Below are 19,340 nucleotides of genomic sequence, written 5' to 3'. Positions count from 1 at the left end.
ATGACGAGTTACGTCGTCGCTGGTCCTCGCTGGCGGCGGTGCGTCGTCTCGTCCGCGAAGGTCCGCGTGGATGACGCGAAGTGAACTCGCCGCCAGGAGAGTGTTCGCCTTCCCCCGGGAGCCCCAGGATCCGCTGACGGATTTAGGCCAGGCGAAAACAATACGGGAAGATGGACGCGACGATAGAGAGAGAGTGCAGCGCGTTGGGCGGTTTGTTCCAGCAGATCGTCACTGATATGAAGGTGAGGGAACGAGGTTCCGCTCGTTAGGCTCGAATATTCCACGTTTCACTGCGAAAGTCTGTCTTTTTTCGCTCGGATTATCCTGCGATTTTTTTGGTCTCTTTTTTGACCATTTTTTGAATTTTTTTGTGTATTATTTATTGTAGTTTTGGGAGAGATCTTCTGAATATTTTTGTATTGTTGAAGAGATTTCTCTTTGATCAGCCTCTCTCTTACAAATGTCTGGGAAGAATGACATATTTTGAACAATTGATATATTAATAAATCTGATATAGATATATTGATGTCCCAATCTCTGTAAATATTTACTATATAGGGATTATTTGTGAATAAAAGTAAATCAAATACTCTTTAAGGTCACAAACATGTTTTTTTTTTTTTTTTAATTACAAATACGAAGAGAAGTAACATTTTATTTTGAATAAGGAAAATGTTTTTTTGTTTTTCTTTAATGCATTTACTTATAAATGTCGTCATTGTCAAGATGGGAAATAATATAGTCCTATAATTGATAGTTTTTATTCTTCATATATTTTTTCACAGTTTCTTTTTCCATAAACTCTTATAGAAGCAAGTGCTTTAATTATAAACATATAAGCAAAAATTCTAATATATATTTATATCTTTTACCACATTTACTTTTTAATAAAATAAGAGCAAAAGCATTTGGTCTATTTTATATTTGAGTTGTTTTATCATAACAACCTATTAAGGAAATATGTTTTATAAACTAGTCTGATTAAACAGAATATGTGGGCGTACATGATTATATTATCTGTCACCGATACATCAATTTAAATTGCTATTTGACTAACGTTGCATGGAAAACTCTCAAATCAAACTTTCAAATAGGATGCATTATAATATTTTTTCTTTTTTTTATAGAACGGAGCACCACTATGGGAAGATTTGATTTCAAAAGCTACAAAGTTACATGCAAGTTTAAGGTAGAATAGATTTATATATATTTCACAATGTATGTATTTTTTATAATTTTCAAAAATATATGAAAAGTCTTTGTGTATTGAAGATTTTTTAAATGACATTTTATTATATATGCTTGCAATTAATTAATATGAAAAATTTAACTCATTAATTTTATCTCTTTACTCTTTATATATTTCATATTTATTTTGTTACGTGTTTTTAATCAAATATAAGTTTATATAAATAACATTATATACATACCTTAAATGTTTCGAGCCTTAATATACGATGTATATTATTGCAGAGCTGCTCTCTTGGCTATTTCCGCATATCTTGAGACTTTTCAGAAGATAGCAGATGCTGCAACTAATGCCAGGGGTAAGTTTTCAATTGTAATAGAGATTATATATTTTTTATTATACACAATTAAAGTCGTCCGTATTAATTGAACAAATTAAAATGAATAAAGATTAAAATAGCACTGTCTCTGTTTTAACTAAGGTGCAACTAAGGAAATTGGAACAGCACTGACACGAATATGTTTAAGACATAAGGCGGTAGAAACTCGCATGAAGTCATTTACTAGGTGTGTTGAAATATCTTTAATAATAATTTTTTTGTGCTTCCGCAGAGATATATATATTTGTTTTAGTTTCCTGACATTACTCGTTACAATACTGATACGTATTATTTCTTTTAAGCGCTATTATGGATTGCTTGGTGCTGCCTTTACAAGAGAAACTGGAAGATTGGAAGAAGTCTTTGATCAATTTAGACAAAGAACATGCCAAAGGTTAATGATTAATACAATATCTCTTAAATTATATATTTTTGAAAAAAGTATATTATTTTTCTGTTACAATCCACACTTTTGCTACTTTTAGAATTCAAAAAAGCAAGGACGGAGTTAAAGAAACGCTCCACCGACACTCTACGTCTGCAAAAGAAGAAAGCACGAAAGGGTCAAGTTCACCTACACATTCAGGGACAACCTCAAGGTCATGGGACGTGTTCCAGCGACGCGGAGCTCAATAGGATGCTGGAATCGTCGGCGGCGGTTGTCCAGGAGAAAAGACTGAGTTTAGAGGAAACGGAACGAAAAGCCGTCCGTGCTGCCCTTCTCGAGGAGAGGGGCAGATTTTGTCTCCTTGCCCGATTCCTGAAACCTGTACTCGTTAGTAGACAGATGTATATTCATATAATCAACATACGTTGATGATACACATATAAATATAAATGTATAATCAACAATTTAGGACGAGGAGATAGCGATGTTGATGGAATTGACGCACTTGCAAGAGGTGTCCGATCAATTGCAAAGACACGCCGCGTCGCCCCATCATTTGCCGCCTGCGTCGGAGCAGGTGATAACGGACATCAAAGGTTGCGACGTTACTCAGTGGTCGTTGGCTACCCCGCCGTCGAGTCCGTCGCTGTCTCTGGGATCGAGGAAGAGCTCCATGTGTTCGATCAGTTCTCTAACTAGTAGCAGTAGTGGATCTTGTAAGAGTCATCCGAGTCCGTCCGGACATCCATGGCACAGGTCGCTTTCTCAGGTAATTACACCTGGTTCTTCATGAGTTCTTCTTCTCGGTATTTCTCTTTCTTCTTTTTTTCTCCACCTCACGTTATTCCGCGGATTGATTTATTAGGTGTTTTTTTTTCTTTAACACATTGCATGACACGGTAACACTATTTAATGCAATGCAGAGCTGCAATGCACACCTAGTAGTGTCTTCCACATAGATTTTACAGCACGAATCGATCGCTCTCTCGTTTGCCCGCCGAGCGACAGCTTATTGTACGTGGTAGTCGATGTTGTACTCGTTGTAGCCGATCGGTGTCAGGCCCGCCAGCATCAGCGGTATCGCGGCACTGCGCCACTTGACGAGCAGTTCCCGCGACTCTGGCTTCACGTCTCAGGACACGTTGTATAACCAACCGATTTCCGAAGATCAGGTAAAGTCGATGCTCGCGAAGTTTGTGGTGTTTCACGATGGGTTTTCTCAAAACGTTGAAATGAAAGGCAGCTCGTCTTTTCGAAATTTATAATTAAATGTCAACTCGATAAGTCCAAGAAGAACATTAGAAACATTAAAACTTCATCAGAGGTCTAGCAGAAGACCCAACGTGCGAGATCTCACAAACTTCCATCACCTAGTGATTAGTTCTTTTGTTGCTAGTTCGGCTTTATGTCTCTCCCTTACAGCAGTTGTTTTTTTTTACTCTTTAATTTAACTTTTGAGAATGTATTCGTATATCGTATCTTGTTGCGTCGTCAATTGTTGGCTAAAGACACGTGTTTCGTGCTTTTTAGGTATCGAATGTGTCTTCTCTAAGTAATCAAAGTACCGGTTGCACTGTAACAAGAGCCGTGACAACTTCAACTTGGCCTGATTTGCAGGAAACGTCTGTTCAGAACAATCGGCAAAATCCGGGTGCAGTGAACGAACGGCCGCACACCATTTCCTCTGGTAAGCAGTACTTAAATGTGAAACTTAATTGTGTAACGCACATGTGCGATTCGTCAATCACACTTATCTTTTTTTTTTTTACCGATTCTAGCATACGAAAAAGGCCATCAGAGACCCGCACTCAGCGTTTATACATTCCAAGCGCCGGATCGCGACGGTAGCAGTTGCTGCCACAGCCAGCCAGCCTCGCCGGTTTCCTCTTCCTCGTCGTGTTCTTCCTCGAATCAACTGTCTAGGATACAACTTCGTAGAAATAATGGCGGCACTCGTCCACCTATACCGAATAGATGTTCTAGTCTGGAACGACCGACGATTCCGGTGAAGAACGAGCCGCCCGGAAGTCCACGAGGAAAGCCCAAGTTACCTCTTCCGGCTCATTTGGCGAAAGGTTGGTACAACAATTCATATATTGTTATGTAAGTGACATTAAGAGAGATTTAACAATCTCATTATGACGCAGAATTGGCGACTCATCAGCTTCAACAGCCGATGTACGTAAATATGCACGAGTTGGCGAATCTAGCTGCCAGTCGTGCTCAGGAAATGCAGTTTCCGCTGCCTCCTCCTCCGGCGTCGTTAACGACACCAAGCATCGATAAGGTATTGAAACAAGAGCGACAACAAATGTTTTCAAAGAAAGAAGAAAATTTTCTTTAACATTTATTGCTCGGTTGAATCGTGCAGACGGAAGCTCCGGAAAAAGATGCTGGTAGTCAAACGTCCGAGTCCAGCTTGGAGTCCAGCAGCGGATACGGAAGCCAAAATACTTTGCCGCATTCGCATTCGCTTCACAATCAAAACGAGAACGCGTGGAACGTACCTGGCGCCTCTGCAACCATGTTGAAGACACGCAGAGGATCGGCGCAACAGCAGGTGATCAGACCACCGCCGCCGACGAGACACACAACTACCGTCGTCGCTCCACCCACGTCGTCATCCGTCAACGAAGATCGCAGCGAAAATGTTTGCGAGGAGGTGGAGAATCTTCCTCCACCACCTGCGTTCCTTCTAGAAGGCTCCTCGCCCACAGCCAGTCCTACACCTCAGAGGTAGAAGAATCGATACACGACTCTAATCTTAAATAAATTTTGCTATTTGTAGATATTCGATGTTACAATGATTTAAGAAACTCTTCTACTTTTAAATTGTAAAAATTAACTTTGTAAGAAAAACTCTGGATTCTTTTTCACCATCTGTTTCTTCTTTTAGATCCATCTCGGTTTCCGAAACTGTGAGGACTTTGACCGAACTGCGTCATACTCCGGCCAGTCCTTCGCTCTTACGGAAGGCCACCTTGCAGCAACAGGCGCATAATAATCCGAGCATCGTTCAACACAACACCGTGCTGCAGATAACTCGTTCATCGGTAGAACGTTCCTGCTCCGCCATCCGTTCGACGTCCCAAGAACGTGGATCGGTCGGCGCGCAAACAACTGGTGGTTCAGCCGGTGGAAGTCCTGTCGTTCAGCAGGCAAGTCAAGCTCAAGGACAGGGACCCGGTGGCGTAGGCCAGGGTTTCATGGCGGTTCTCAACGCTAAGCTCATCGGTACGATGGGCGGCGGCAATTCTGCGTCAGGCGTGAACGCCAGCGGCAGCCCCAAGTCTCTCAGGAAGCAGTCAATTACGGAACAACAGCAGCAGCAGCAGCAACAGCAATCCAACAAGAAAACGGCGGCTTCAGGTTTCCTCGAGACGCTGAACGCTAAACTGGCTCAGCAACAGCAGGTCCTGCAGCAGGCAGGGAACAACGGGGCGAGCAGATCGGCGAGTATCAGGCGTATCATGGGTAATCGCGTACCTATCATCGACCCCGTGCAAGTGAGGGATTCCCTCATGGATCAGATCAGACGAGGCACTTCGCTGAAGAAAACCAGCGGCCCGATCAACGATCGTTCGGCGCCCAAAATCTACTAAACTGTCCAGCGCTGCGTAAGTCTGTAACATCGCGTTGCTTTACGGATTCCACGAGCAATCGTTATTCTCTCTTTCGGATATATATATAATTGACTCGCGAGAGACGCGATAAAAATAATAAGCGTCGGACAGAAATCAGCATCTTCCGATTTTTCGTGCATGATTTTCGAGTTACGTGCGCGAGATACAAACAAAGCCGTCGTTTTTTATATTTATTCTATCCTCCCCCTCTGATAAAACACGCAGGCTCCATATTAAATCGATATATGATTTCTTGTAAAATAACACACGCGTATTGAAATATTTACGCGCAATTGAAGGAATAATTTTAACGGATAGATTCTAATGGCGTTATATATACGATTATATTGTAGCGTATAAACATATACGAAAAAGGATGCAGCGTGGAAAGAGATTTTTATAACGTATCAATATTTATGAAAAGGGAAAACTGATTTGATTGAGGGAATTGTGTCTCAACAAGATCCATATCGATACAACGACAATACTCCAGTACAACTTGTGTCTTATAGTTGTCTATTTTTTCTGCTTGACACGAAGAACGACTCTCTCTCTCTCTCTCTCTTGTTGCTCCAATTGTCTCGCTTAGTCTGTAATTGAATATGGGATCTTTACAGTTGGATCTCGCGAAAATCATACATAATTTAATATCGAGCTTGTGTATTCGAGACGCGGAGTCTCGTCGATGCACACATATCGGTTTACAAATATTATTTCTCTATTATGTATTTTGTTTTTATTTTATATGAGATTTTTTATATGAGAGAAACGCGAGTCTCTCCATTTTGCTATAGTTTTTCGAGAGGTTGCTGCGACGCGTTTTTAACCGAGATCGATGATCGATTTTCTCCAGTAGTGTACTTTTCCCCATCGAGATCTTATTCTCGGTTATGAGAGAGAAATTGTGGTATATATATAAATACATATATATATATACGAATGATATACATTGTACGACATCTCTCTTTCAATGTCGATAAATGTTAATAAGCATATGTGTCGCGAAGATGATTATATTTACACGGTCATCGTCGTCGCTTGCAAGCTACATTCTTGACGACGAGAGAAATATCTCTCTCGCTTATTAATTCAAAGCGCTCCGAAAATGTTATCGAGCATTAGACGTCAATAGCGTCACACGTTGTTAGAGAGAATTTTTTTTTCTTTTTTTTTATACATATACTTATATAATATATACTATCTTATTTGCGTTACATATTATCGCCAATCGTACACTGCCCGGACATGCGAATCGAAATACATTCATCACTCATCTAGCGCGTGATATACGGCGAATACCGATTATTACTGCCAATTACATTCATCTTCTCCTTTCATTCCTCGCATAGTGTTAAGTTTTCAATGGTATTGTAGCGAACCGGCGCGATGAATAGTGTATAGCGAGCAATAGCATATACATATATACATATATATGTATGTATATATGTGTATGTATATGTATATGTTTATTTATTTCAAGAAGCATTTAACTGTATACACAGCGTGAATAAATAATAATACTTCCAGAGAAAATTTAGCCATTTGATATTTAATAATATTTGTCCTTTTTGCGAGAATTGGAATGTCAAATTGATAATATATCATCACGGATTATAGCCTCGTATTAAATAAAAAATCATAAACACTGTAATGAAAACACTATTTAATAATGTAGCGAGAACTCGACTCGAGATGATTATTAATTTGAAATAATTAATAATTATAATGCGATCAAACGTGGACAAACAAATAAAAATGCGACACATTCATCCGAGACACGAGATACTCTCATTTCTCTTATATTTATGTGTTCGTTTTTTTATTTTTTTGTCTTGAAATGTTCAAATCAGATGAAATGTTGAAATCGGAAAACGAGACTAGAGGCACGCAGTATAATATTTTTGTAGATGTAATAAAATACCCAATTATTGTCATTAATCGCTGTATTTTATTTACAATTGATTTAACTCATTAATTATTCATGATTATGAATTATATTAATGACTTTCATTGTAAAAATTGGCTGTATAAAAACGCTTTACTTTATCAGATACTCTTAGTTTATCACTTATCGTATATTCCACATCTTAACATAAAGTTTGTAATGTAGAGATGTTTGTAGAGGATCCTGCTATTCTGTACACGACTACCGATAGCTGTTGGTTCGATAATCGTGTACAGAATAGCGTCCCTCTATATATAAAAAAAACTGTCATTAAATTATATACAAGATGTCCCGGAATTATTTGTAATGAAAAATTCTTTGGTCAACTCAAATTCGCTTCGTAGAAATTCCTTTGAATTTTAATACAAATATGCGTGCATTTTCAATTTTTTAAATACATCTCGAAACGATTAAATTCCTTTATGAACTTTTGCACGCAAAAGTGTGTCCTATTAATTTTGCTTGTAGATTCTTGATGACAAAGATCAGCCAGCTGTAGGAGGATCAAGAGACGTAGTATCGTTTCGAAAACCGCATATCTTTCGAGCGTGTATTAACTCCTTTGGGATGCCACTATTTGGTGATAATCCATATATCAAAATCCCCTTACGTGCAACGATCGCTTGTCTATCGTGAACATATGAATACGTCGGATCAACGAAGTCTTCGACATTGGGGCTCATCAACAGTGCTAAACTTCCGGCTAAAATATAATTGGAATTATATTATATTTATATATTTATTTTATATTTATATTATATATATTATATTTATTATATTTATATTTATATTATCTATATATATATATATATATATATATATATATAAAATAATCTCAATAGTAGTCTCATTCTTAATTGTATTATTCATTCTCGATTACTTACGATTATGTAAAGGCGAACAGAAACAATTGGGGCCCACGAGAAATAGGAGCGTCGCACGCAAGCGTTTGACCTCGGTTTCGAACGGTGCAATGTTTAACAGAAGTCTCACTTTTCGTAATCGTCTGATTGCCCCTTTCACGACGGTTTTAGACGAGCAGTAAATCTCGGTGATGTTCGATGGCAATTCATCGGCGCATGTAGGGCAATCACTTACATCGCCCGTATTAATATTCATTAAATTTGCTAAAATTAAAAAAAAAAACTATTTGATTCGATATCGTTCATACATATCGATAACGAAGAAGATTGATTTTGCAATAAGATAATTTTCTAGACTGAAGACATTTTGAGAAGTGAATTAAAACGGGAATAAGCTACAACATATTATGAATCTTGAGTTTCTTGGAGAAGGCTAACATTTTCAGTTTAATTAGCCCTTAAAATTTACGTACGTGACACGTTCAAGTCTTCGCTCGAGTCTTCTATTTTTTCAACATATTGATCAGTCACATTCGACAGCGGGTCAAAATTCGCGATGTCGGGTTTCACGGAAACCGGTACGGGTCCTTCGACACCGTCAGGAGTCGCCAATTCGTGATCGACCACAACGAAGAACGGGTTTCCAATCGGGTCTTGGCTCTGTCCGTTCACAGACTCCATGTTTTCGAGATCTACATTGGGCGGCCCGAGTCTGTCGAACACGGGATTCAGATTGATATCCGGTTCGTCCGGCGTCTGGCCGCTTCCAATTTCCCCTCGCGGTACTATAAAACAGAGTTTTCGTGAGTATAAATTTATTAATTTATTTAGATAAAATATTTTTGTACTATTGTCTTCTCTTGTTGTAGCTGGATATAAATTATACCTATCTGATCTACAGTTCTGTTTTGAACGTTCGGAATTTCGGCCGCTTTTTCGATCGTCTCGTCCTTTTCCGCATTCTTGGCGATATCCTTGTCCAGATGCTCCACCTCCACCGGTATCGGATTAGGAATCTCCGTTTCTTCGCCTGGAATGGCACTGCTGCAGGTTTGTGCGAAGCTGTAGTTCTGAGAAGAAGAAATGAAATATGAAACTTGCGAATCTGTTATATACAATTAACGATTATGAAGCAATATATGAATTCTTACGCTAGATATCGTCAATTCCTGTTGATAGTAATCGTAAAGTTTCACATTTGCCGGCTCGAGTCGGTCGACAACATTTTCTCTAGTCACCATAAACGTTATACAGGTTTTCTGATTGATCAGCTTGTCGAAGTAAATGGTGACGACATCGCGATCCTCCTCGAAACGCTTCACCTCTGCAAACAAATTCGCGCGTTAGCGATAAATCGACAATAAATTTCATTTTAGATTTAATGACTTCTTCTCTTAGATTCTTCGATCGGTTCGGAGTCAGCTTTCTCGGGAAAGATTACGACGTTCAATTCAATGTCACAATTATTTCGAGATTGATCTTGGTATATTTTGTTGCGCTTACTCGTGGCCGGATCCTCCAGGAGAGAATGAAGACTCGTACGATCCGGAACGTATCCGCTTATCATGCCAATCTCCAATACTGCCATGTTACTTTCCCCATCTGCCATTTTGTATCGCGTGCAGATTGTAATCTTTTGCATCGAGCATCCGTCCACCCACGTTGCGGAAGCTGCACTGACTGAGAGATCGAAGGCTTCGGAGCCGGTCGCACTTCCAACATTGTACTTTAAATTGCTCTGAAATGGAGTTTAACATTGTTACTAATATATCAAATGCATTTTTAAGAAGATTATCATATTTTCTATAGTTTATATAAATTTCCAGTCTCTAATGCGTGACCTAACTCATTGCAGAATCGTAAAGCTATACCTGTACTAAGACGCAGCCTTCACCCTCAGCGAAGATCTCGACTAATGTGGGTATCACGGGCAGTCGGATCTGGGTGAGGACCATCCGATTGTCGTTATGCATTCTGTACAACTGGTCCACTTCGTTGGCGGTCACCAGCATCGAGAGATCGGTGTTATCGTTCGACATCGCTGCGGCGTATTTCGTGAGGGCTTCCAGACCAAGCACGGTGTCCTGGGTGGACGTGAAACCACCCTCCGCGTTTCGTTGCTTCGACATCCAACGGACCGCCTTCAGCGCCTCGACCATATTCGCCTCGCCGCCTAATTTGACCAACGATAACACGGCGTACGCCGTCATTTCGATGCTCAATCCTAGCGAGGGTTTGTCCTCCCACCAAAGGAGATCCTGACAAAGATTTCATTGCGATTATGATTTGAATATTTCGACCAGACCCGTTTTATCGTAAAGTTAACTTTCTCATACGTTATTCTGGGTCGCACGTTCCATCAACAGTTTCAAGCTGCCGTTCGCTTTCGGATGTTCCAGCAAGGTCAAAGCGTAGGTGGACAAAGCTGCCATGTACAACGTCCCGCCGCCGTTCTCCGTCCCTTTCTCCATACAATGTAGCGCGTTGTTGATGAGCGTGTCTGTTAAAGGTACGCCCGATTCCAAGAGGGATATCAGGATGTACGCCGTCAACACCGAGGAAGAACCGTCGTCGTCTTGCAAACCGCCCTGAGAACGCATTTCAGAGTTTTATTCAAGTGTTCCTTGTTCTTTGAATGCGAAAGAATTTGAATGTAGTCTCGTTACCTTCATATTTTTGTGGAATACCCTGCCGATCACGGGAAAGCACCCATTCTCTAACTGTTTCTTCAGCATCCACTTTACGGAAATTTTCAGATCTCGCTCGTCGATGTGAATTATATCCTTTGCCTGAGCGAAGGACTTTATTACGAACGCGGTGAGCCAAATCGAGCTACCGTCCTCCGAGGAACGATCAGGTCTTGGACCGAACGCCGAGTACGAACCATCCGGGTGTCTGTATATCAACTCGCGCTGATATCCTGTATCGCGAAATAAAAAAAAAGTTATTCGACCTATAATCATTTTATAAGAAGAGATCAAAGTCCAGCAAATTGTACCTTTCTCCATATTCCTGATCGCCTTCGCTCTCAGCTCTGGGTTCTCGACCCCGGTTGCATCCAGATAGCCAATCACGTGTATGTTGGGAACAAAGAGGATCATATTTTGTTCACCGCAGCCCATCGGCAAACGAACGAGATTGTCTAGATTCTCGAGGGCTGGACCTAAGATATCTCCTATTATAGATACGTATCCTCTTGCGCTTTCGGGCACCAAATCATCGGGTAAATCCGGGGGATTCCAAGTAATGATGGAATCGTCGCTAAAGTCTTTCGGACAGATAAATGCCGATTTGGTCGTTTCTACGGGAAAGCCTTCCGGTAACACGAGTATCGGCTTTACAATCACGTCTCTGAAAAAAATGTACGATTGTTAAATAATATTAGATATGATGATTTGACAGATCAAGAATTATGTTGATCAAAATTTTGTTTCATTAAAATATTAGAAATATTTGTTTAATATTCAAATGATCCAAAGTTTTATTTTATCAAGTTCACATTCTTGTATTTATATCTTATATCTTATGTTGTCTAGTAATATTAATAAGCGTAAACAGAGGAGCTTTTGCTCGAAACGACCCATTTACCTCGTATACAGAAGGACTTCCGGTCCACACGGTTCGGCGTAATCCGAGTCAACGGAAGCGGAAACCGTGATGTTAACGTCGCCGAGAACTCGCGGTCTGAGAATATATTCGTGCACCACGCTGTCTCGCGGTTTCACGCAGAACGAAGCGACCGCGTGCGACAGATGCAAATCGAGTCCGGTTGCGTCTTCCAACTTGATCTTCACCTGCAAAATTGAATCGTATCGTTCCATCGGTCATAATATCGATTGGTCAGTTCATTGTATGACGTATATTCGACACATTACGTATTACATTGAATATTAAAATTACCGGTAAACTGTGTTGCATGTAATTAAACAGGGACACTTTCATGTGCAACATTTCTCCGCGTTTCACGCTATATGGTAAGCTGTAGTCGAGGAAGAACGGTTGAAATCCCGTGATGGTAGTCGGCGGTGCTATCCCGAGGCCATGTGTAGATGAGATACACGTGGTGTATCCGACCCAATCAGTGATGGTATGAGGCAGAGTACGTGTTAGAGTCACTTTGCCCTCTTTTCTGTAAAAAGAAACCCCTGTCGATATTTTACATGTATCAAGATATATGATGAAGTTGAAAGTTTTTATACGCACTCAGTATGGACCAAATCCCACAGCCACGTTTCGGGAAAGTAGGATCTAAGAGTCGCAGGTTGATCGGGTACTTGATCCACGTATGCCTGTTCGGGGCCTACGTTTAATAATGGATACGCCATGGGCAACGTCTTCGCGGCCACTTTAAACATTCCTATCGAGATAATAGTATTTCAATACGTTAAATTATTATATTAATTTATATTTATATAATTATATTAAAAATTATATTTAATTAAACGTTATATATTTAATATCAATTAAAATATTATATTTAATTTATATATTTAATATTATATATTAAATATTATATTATATTAAATACTATATTAAATATTAAATATTGTATTAAATATAATTTAAAGGAGATCGGAAAAAATCTTGATCGATTAGTTTCAAATGGAGTTCATCATTATGATTATCAACAAATCATGCGGAATTCTATATTCCTTCTCTATATGTGATTTAAAAGACACACACACCAGTTTCCGATTCCAGAACCGAGGCTGATCGGAAGACGTTCGTGAACGTTCCGGAAGTCCTGAATCTGTCCCTGTCAAGTTGAGGACAGGGCCGCGTCTCGAGTATTAGATCACTCATCACGATAGCTCCGAAATCCTGAAATATCCAGGAAAGATCCAATGAACATGTAATCATATCTTCCTCGCACAATCATAATTAAATTACTTATATATGCTTACGTCAAACGCTTGTGTAGCGTCTACATAATTCGTGAGTCCACTGTACGATATCATACTTCTTTTCTTTCTACGCCATGGGGAACGAAAATCCCATCGGGATTCCAGAGCGGGCATCGGCAGATGATCGATTTCCTCGGTATTTGTCTCTTGCTGCGTTGTCACTGTGAAAAATTTACGAGTTTAATTAATCAAACTAATCAGTCCATCCTTTACGATAACTTTATATTAACCAAAGTTGAATAATCTTTTATTTAAAAGATCCTTGCACTACATAGAAAATCTCGACTTCGTCGAATAATATATGACACCTTGTATACCTTTGCATTGAGTCCACTGCCAGATGGGGCGCAGTTCTGGCTCGATATAGAATCTCTTCAGCTGCTCGAAGATCTGATCAGAGTCGATCAAGTTCGATTTGGATCCTGCTAAGAAGCGAGTCGACTTGTCGACCGCCGAGATAGCGCAGAGGGACCAGGGGGCGGCTTCCACGTGATACTGGGTGTCCGTTCCCGGGGTTTGAGCGTCGGTGTGCCAGGCGGATTTCACCTTATTCTCGAAGCAGTGTCCCACCTTGATGGAGTATGTGGTGGCAACGATCTCGCCGTCCGGACGAACGTAGTAGAGCAACAGTTCAGAGACAGGCGCCATGGACGGGGTGATCTTGACGCTCAGAGGGAATCTTGAAAGATAAGAGATCCGTTGTAATATCTATTCATTAAAAGCGTGAATACTAACTATATAATTTCATCTACAAGACAGTTCAACACATAGAAAAATCTTCGAAAATACATCAGCGAAGTATTCTTAGGATAGTATCTCACCTTCTGTGAGATATTACCTGTGAACGATGGTGCCTTGATTGGTCTTATTTCCCGGTGTCTCGACAGCGCCGAATAAATTCCGGAATTCCGAGTAGTTCAGGACGGTGTCTCTGGTCGGTCGGTGCTTCACGTGGCCGTATATCAATAAGTCACCCTTGGAATTGATTGAATAATGAAAAGATATGGACTCGTTGCTTTTACTTTTCGCCGGTACGGTGTACATAACGTTGAACGAATATTTCTCGCCGCAGATGATCGGTTGGTAGCCTCGGGCCACCGCCAAGTAACTCTCTGACGGCGAATACCAAGGATTCACGACGATATGCGCTGACGGTTGATCCATGAAGACCTAATTTACAATAGATCATAAGCATACGTGGCTTCTTACGCCTAATTAAATTATTCTAAAATTATATAAGTGCGTTTATAAATTCTCTACAAATTGTTATTGAAATGTAATAGAAGGGTGAAGTAAGGAAGCTTACTCGCCAACGCGTGTCCGGCGAATAGTATTTCGTGGGATAATCGACACCGGTCGCGACGAAGTTCAGCAGGACGATATTTCTGTGCGGGGGCGGCACGACGAAGTCGACGAAGCCGTCGGACGAGGACGTGAAGTTGCGGCATTCGACTACGACGCGGAGCCAGTCGTCTTCACCGCGCACTCGCACGCAGAGTTGAATCTTCTCGTGTGGCGCCGGGGTGTTGTCATGTCGCGAGACCCGTAACTGTGTAACAGAAGGGTGTATACTTAAATAAAGAATTTGATTTAATAAAGCAAGGCTCGAACACTGAGATTAATCTCTGTCTAGCGATTCTGCGTCATTGTAAGATAGAAAATTATTTGTATTCTTAAAGTTTTGATCTTGATTACTTGGGATTACGTTTACCTTTCCGTGATATGGTAAACCCAATGTGAAGAACTTGGGTGTATATGGCAAAAATTCTAGCTTTAAGGCCTGATGCACAACTACGGTCCGACTGATCGTCGTCTCCACTATCCCGGTACCGGCCTCGGTGAAGTTGGCTATGAGGACGATGTTATTCGGCGCCACTTTCCATTGAGCCAGCCCGAGGACGGCGCCCGATAGTACGAATTCAGTGCAACTGTCCGGCGAGTCCAACTGTAATGGTTGATTGATTGTAAACTCGTCGCAAAATATCAAATCCGTATAGTGTAGAATATTTTTAATATTTCATATTTAATTTCTATAAATACGACTCTGTATCTAATCGTTATCTGGCTATGGAAAAAATATTAACGTTAGGCGACCAATGATGAAGGAACAATTTCTGACCTCCGTTTCATAATGTATTTCTGGAAGATTGGGCTTTCGTCTCCACATCGGTATTTCGGGCGTCGATTTTAAGAGTAGTCTACCCTTGACCGGTTTACCATAACTGTATCTGTAACATCGCAACGAAAAGGAGATGTGATTTCGTTTACTTGTACTCAGGAGTACAGCTTAGATTTATTTTATTACAATATTTTATTAACACCTACTTCGCGCATATATTCCACGTAACGTTTTCCGCATCCGCGAGGATATATACCGGTGAAGTCACGGTCACCTGGAATCTCGGGAGAACGTATTTCTTCACCTCGAATATAGTCGTGTGGATCAGTTGCGGTTGCGATCTTGTCTTTTCTACTTTAATTTTCCAGGTACCCTGTGACACACGAAAAGAAGTATAAGAAACTATCCCTGCCCCCTCACGCTTGTTCAATCTCCTCGCTTTACCGGGTTTGGTTCCGGAGAGAGAGCAAACTTTAATTGAGCCATCCCGTTCTCGGTGCTGACGTTGGTCCACTGCGCTACTCGTACCTCGGATGGATTTTCAATCCATACTTTTGGTATCTGGAAACGCGAACGTGTTATTATTAAATGGCAGAGAGCTTTTCTTTCTAGCTTCTATTATCTCGCATCAATCATTATATATTATATACGAATAAATTTTTAAATATTTTTTAAAATTATTTTAATATTTATATTAATATATTATTATTATTTATAATATTAATAAATATATATTATAATGTTATATTAATATTATTTTCAATATTAATAATTATATATTATAATATTATATTAATATTATTTACAATATTAATAATTATTATATTATAATATTATATTAATATTATTAATATTATTTATGCGAGCGACGAACCGTTTTCTTCCACGGCTTCAGATCGTGCTTGAGCATGAGAATTCTAATGTTCACATCTTGTCCGGGTTTGTAGACCGGCTTGTCCGTCTCTACAAACGAGATGAGGGAATCGTGCTCGATGTAAACCTTCTTCTCCGTTTCCACGACATAATCGGGGTACTTGTCGAATTTTATCTTCAATCGCAATCGTCCGTTGAAGTATCTCGTGTAAGGTACCGCCAGTTCCAGACATGTTTCCAGTCCTACAAACGAATAAACATATATGTATAAGATATGTATCTCGAAAACGATGTATTTCGGAAATTTTGCCGAAGAAAAAATCCTTATTCTTTTTAACAAAAAATAAAACCGCAATCTTTTTGTCTATAGAAAATATTCTATATATATTCTTTGCATCGTCTCTTTGTTTACTTATTTTTAGAGATTCATCCAGATAAATCGCGAGAAAAAAAATGTAAAAATAAATGCGGTGTAAATAAAAGTAAATAAATAAACTCGAAGCTCTTTTGATCCGTATATATGCTTGTTGTGCATCCCGTACATAACAATGCAGATGGGTTTCCCATGTGTGATTCCGGGCGATTAGTTATTTCCCCTTCAAAGAGAGAGAGAGGCTCTCATTTAACTCCCCTGCAGGAAGCGGCGACAATTTCAATTTATGATTTGTTTAAAGCGTCCGATCTCTCGAGCCGCGAAGAGGGAAGAAGGAGGAAAGACCGGGACCCGATGGTTCAGAAGCATAGCTGGGATCCTCGATCCGGAGAGAGAGAGAGAGAGAGAAAGAGATCTCCTCTCGGACGTCAATTTGTTGCCTTTCCATCCTTCCGGAAATCTCCTCTTCTAACAATATATAGCGTTTCCTCTTCAGCTATCTCGCTTTATTTACGTTCCTGAATAGATTCTCGGGGTATTTTCCACGATTATAAGTCGCGTGCGCGATAATACAAAAGAAATAGGAGAATATTTAAAATATCGTAGCAAGAAACCAAATAAAAAAATAAAAAAATTGCAAAAGAAATAATCCTCTTGATTTATCCTTTCTAAAAAAGTCTTTAGATTTTACAAGAAAAAAGGAGACATTCTTGCCTGTTTCGACGACGCCGCTCGTTCTGGCCAGCACCTCATCTTCGGTACTTGAAGACGACGACGATGATGGAGACAGCAGCTCCAGGAGAACGTGCGCCGGCGGTTCCAGGTTGTGTAGCGACAAGCAGCCGCTCTCGGTTTCGCCGGCCAGGAATCTCTTTGGCGCGGTGAACACGTATCCTCTGAGAAGAGAAAAAGAAAACTCTCATTAGAGATGAAGCGAAAGAAGCATAATAAAATACTATATGATTCCGAGGAAATTTTGGAGCAGTTAATCGAACGTATTAGTCAATAAAAAAAAAAAATTCTCCTAGGAAAAGACACTTTCCTCAAGAGATCCTCCTACATCTTAATAGCCTCGTACACTCGAGTTTATCGTGGAGAAAAATTGACGCGCCTGTTATCGAATTAGCGCGCATTGTAAGTGCTTCCTCTCTTCGGTCGTCGCGATAAGCAGAGAGAGAGAGAGAAAGAGAGAGCCGGGAGGAACATTTCTCTCGGATAACCGAGAGAAAATTATAAAAAAAAGATAGCAATACGATAATATCCCTTTACCGATTAGCGTTCGCGGCGCCTTCGCAGAACCTGATGAGACACACGTAGAACAGGCACGAGAGTACAATTAGCTTATCCATTTTGTCCTCGAGGATGATCAGCTCGTGCTCTCTCGTGCGATTTCGAAGAAAAAAGATCCTCAGCTGATCGCCGCGAGCAGATTAACGCACTCTCCGAGTTCCTCTTCTCTTCTTCTTTTTCGCGCGTCACCGGAGGAAGAACAACAGCTGACTGAGAAGCTGCGGGCCGACTGGAAGCGCGACATTCGTACCGGCTACTCTTATTTATTAACCCCTTGGATTCGCGCGATGGAGGAAGGAGAGGGATTCAATCGCGAGAGAGAACTGCGTCGCGTCGACCGTGCGATGCTCGCAGTATCCTTTTTTACGTCGTCGTAGGCTCCAAATTGATTTTTCCTGGAATTGTTTGTCAATGATCGAGGAGTATATGTTGTCTCTCGTAATTCTTTTTCCATTTTTAATCCTCCGCTTTTCCTCTGACGCTGCAAGTCGATCGGATTTTTCCAGCTTTCCTCCGGAAATGGAGGTCCCTTATAGATATGATCTGTCAAAAAAGCCACTAAGAGTAAATCAGAGAGAATTTGTGGAATAGCGTATTTTTTATTATTTCTTAAAAATATATCTCACCACGATCTGGGATGAATAACCATCGGCCATTATTGTAATTATATATAATAATTATCCGCTTATTCGGGGATAAATGGATCAACCTTCTCCGAAAGAGAATATGTCGAAAGATGCATCGTCCATCCTTGAGATCATTATTATGCCCGACAATCATACTTGAAGCGTGACGGATTTCGTTGCGAATATATTATTGTTCTAAATTTTCCAATGATTCAACAGTTCTCGTAATTGCGATAACCCGCGGATATCATGTCGAGGCGCGGGTTATCGTCCGCTGCGTTTGCGTCTCTCCTCGGTTTCTGATGAGTTCGATTGCTTTGGCGATGATGATGAGGAGCAAAAGGCGGAAGTTGTAGAGTTGCAGATGATGCGCGTCTATAATAATAAATACATACGCGAATGTCGTCTTATTTTAGAAGCGGAAAAGCTGCATTCCACGTAACCTATACATCATTAAGCGATTAATTATGATTGATGATCGATTTCGAAAAAATAATAAATATACATTATTCTGCATACGGAAAAAAAAATATATATAATATAATAAATAAATAAAAAATGTATAATATGAATATATAAATGAAAAATGTATAATATAAACATTGTAAAATTGCGAGATGTTTATATACGTACGTCAATTCGCTTTATTAGGTTATATGTTATATTAAACTGTATTTATTATCCTCATGAAATTTTGAAGTGCAACATTACCGATCGTCGATTCATTGTATCGATCGTCGCTTATGTAGGGATCGATTTTACCGACTC

The 19,340-nt window shown here is 40.1% G+C and overlaps 2 protein-coding genes across 5 annotated transcripts; one reads left to right on the top strand and one right to left on the bottom strand.

Moving 5' to 3' along the window:
• The first annotated feature begins 100 nt into the window (after window positions 1–100).
• On the top strand, window positions 101–7,517 carry LOC145934047 (uncharacterized). 4 transcript variants are annotated; one of them, XM_083034244.1, is made up of 13 exons: window positions 101–242; window positions 1,128–1,189; window positions 1,474–1,547; window positions 1,671–1,755; window positions 1,871–1,962; window positions 2,054–2,343; window positions 2,426–2,725; window positions 3,003–3,128; window positions 3,574–3,643; window positions 3,735–4,031; window positions 4,104–4,243; window positions 4,328–4,692; window positions 4,853–7,517. In XM_083034244.1, exons 1-13 carry the CDS (start codon window positions 171–173, stop codon window positions 5,556–5,558), a joined length of 2,679 nt encoding a protein of 892 aa, XP_082890370.1. In that variant the 5' UTR covers window positions 101–170; the 3' UTR covers window positions 5,559–7,517. The 4 variants fall into 4 exon arrangements, with proteins under 4 accessions (XP_082890370.1, XP_082890369.1, XP_082890372.1 ...); XM_083034243.1 differs by having other exon boundaries at window positions 3,487–3,643; XM_083034246.1 differs by lacking the exon at window positions 3,003–3,128.
• Window positions 7,505–18,726, bottom strand: LOC145934046 (alpha-2-macroglobulin-like protein 1). The gene is made up of 26 exons (XM_083034242.1): window positions 18,573–18,726; window positions 17,926–18,489; window positions 17,371–17,552; window positions 16,285–16,526; window positions 15,855–15,971; window positions 15,617–15,783; window positions 15,411–15,519; window positions 15,003–15,236; window positions 14,598–14,840; window positions 14,130–14,461; window positions 13,609–13,970; window positions 13,292–13,452; window positions 13,073–13,208; window positions 12,591–12,744; window positions 12,288–12,516; window positions 11,976–12,181; window positions 11,386–11,738; window positions 11,054–11,307; window positions 10,724–10,975; window positions 10,259–10,645; window positions 9,891–10,125; window positions 9,539–9,711; window positions 9,274–9,457; window positions 8,861–9,172; window positions 8,409–8,651; window positions 7,505–8,227 (listed from the first exon to the last, which is right to left on the bottom strand). Exons 2-26 carry the CDS (start codon window positions 18,003–18,005, stop codon window positions 8,010–8,012), a joined length of 5,565 nt encoding a protein of 1,854 aa, XP_082890368.1. The 5' UTR covers window positions 18,006–18,489; window positions 18,573–18,726; the 3' UTR covers window positions 7,505–8,009.
• Window positions 18,727–19,340: the final 614 nt, after the last annotated feature.

This window comes from Prenolepis imparis, unplaced genomic scaffold, assembly GCF_030444845.1.
Source record: "Prenolepis imparis isolate NDT839.2.m4 unplaced genomic scaffold, iyPreImpa1.0 SCAF_3, whole genome shotgun sequence".
NCBI classification, from domain to species: domain Eukaryota; kingdom Metazoa; phylum Arthropoda; class Insecta; order Hymenoptera; family Formicidae; genus Prenolepis; species Prenolepis imparis.
This window is presented reverse-complemented; position numbering and strand designations above follow the sequence as displayed.

Bases quoted from the DNA above. Each gene is read 5' to 3' on its own strand.
- LOC145934046 (XM_083034242.1), bottom strand. From the start codon at position 18,005: ATGGATAAGCTAATTGTACTCTCGTGCCTGTTCTACGTGTGTCTCATC. The intron at 17,553-17,925 runs GTAAAGGGATAT...TTCTCTTCTCAG, and splicing joins GGCGCCGCGAACGCTAATCG to AGGATACGTGTTCACCGCGC. The intron at 9,173-9,273 runs GTATAATTTATA...TCTGTTTTATAG, and splicing joins CAGAACTGTAGATCAGATAG to TACCGCGAGGGGAAATTGGA.
- LOC145934047 (XM_083034243.1), top strand. From the start codon at position 171: ATGGACGCGACGATAGAGAGAGAGTGCAGCGCGTTGGGCGGTTTGTTC. The intron at 1,963-2,053 runs GTTAATGATTAA...TGCTACTTTTAG, and splicing joins AGACAAAGAACATGCCAAAG to AATTCAAAAAAGCAAGGACG. The intron at 3,129-3,486 runs GTAAAGTCGATG...CGTGCTTTTTAG, and splicing joins AACCGATTTCCGAAGATCAG to GTATCGAATGTGTCTTCTCT.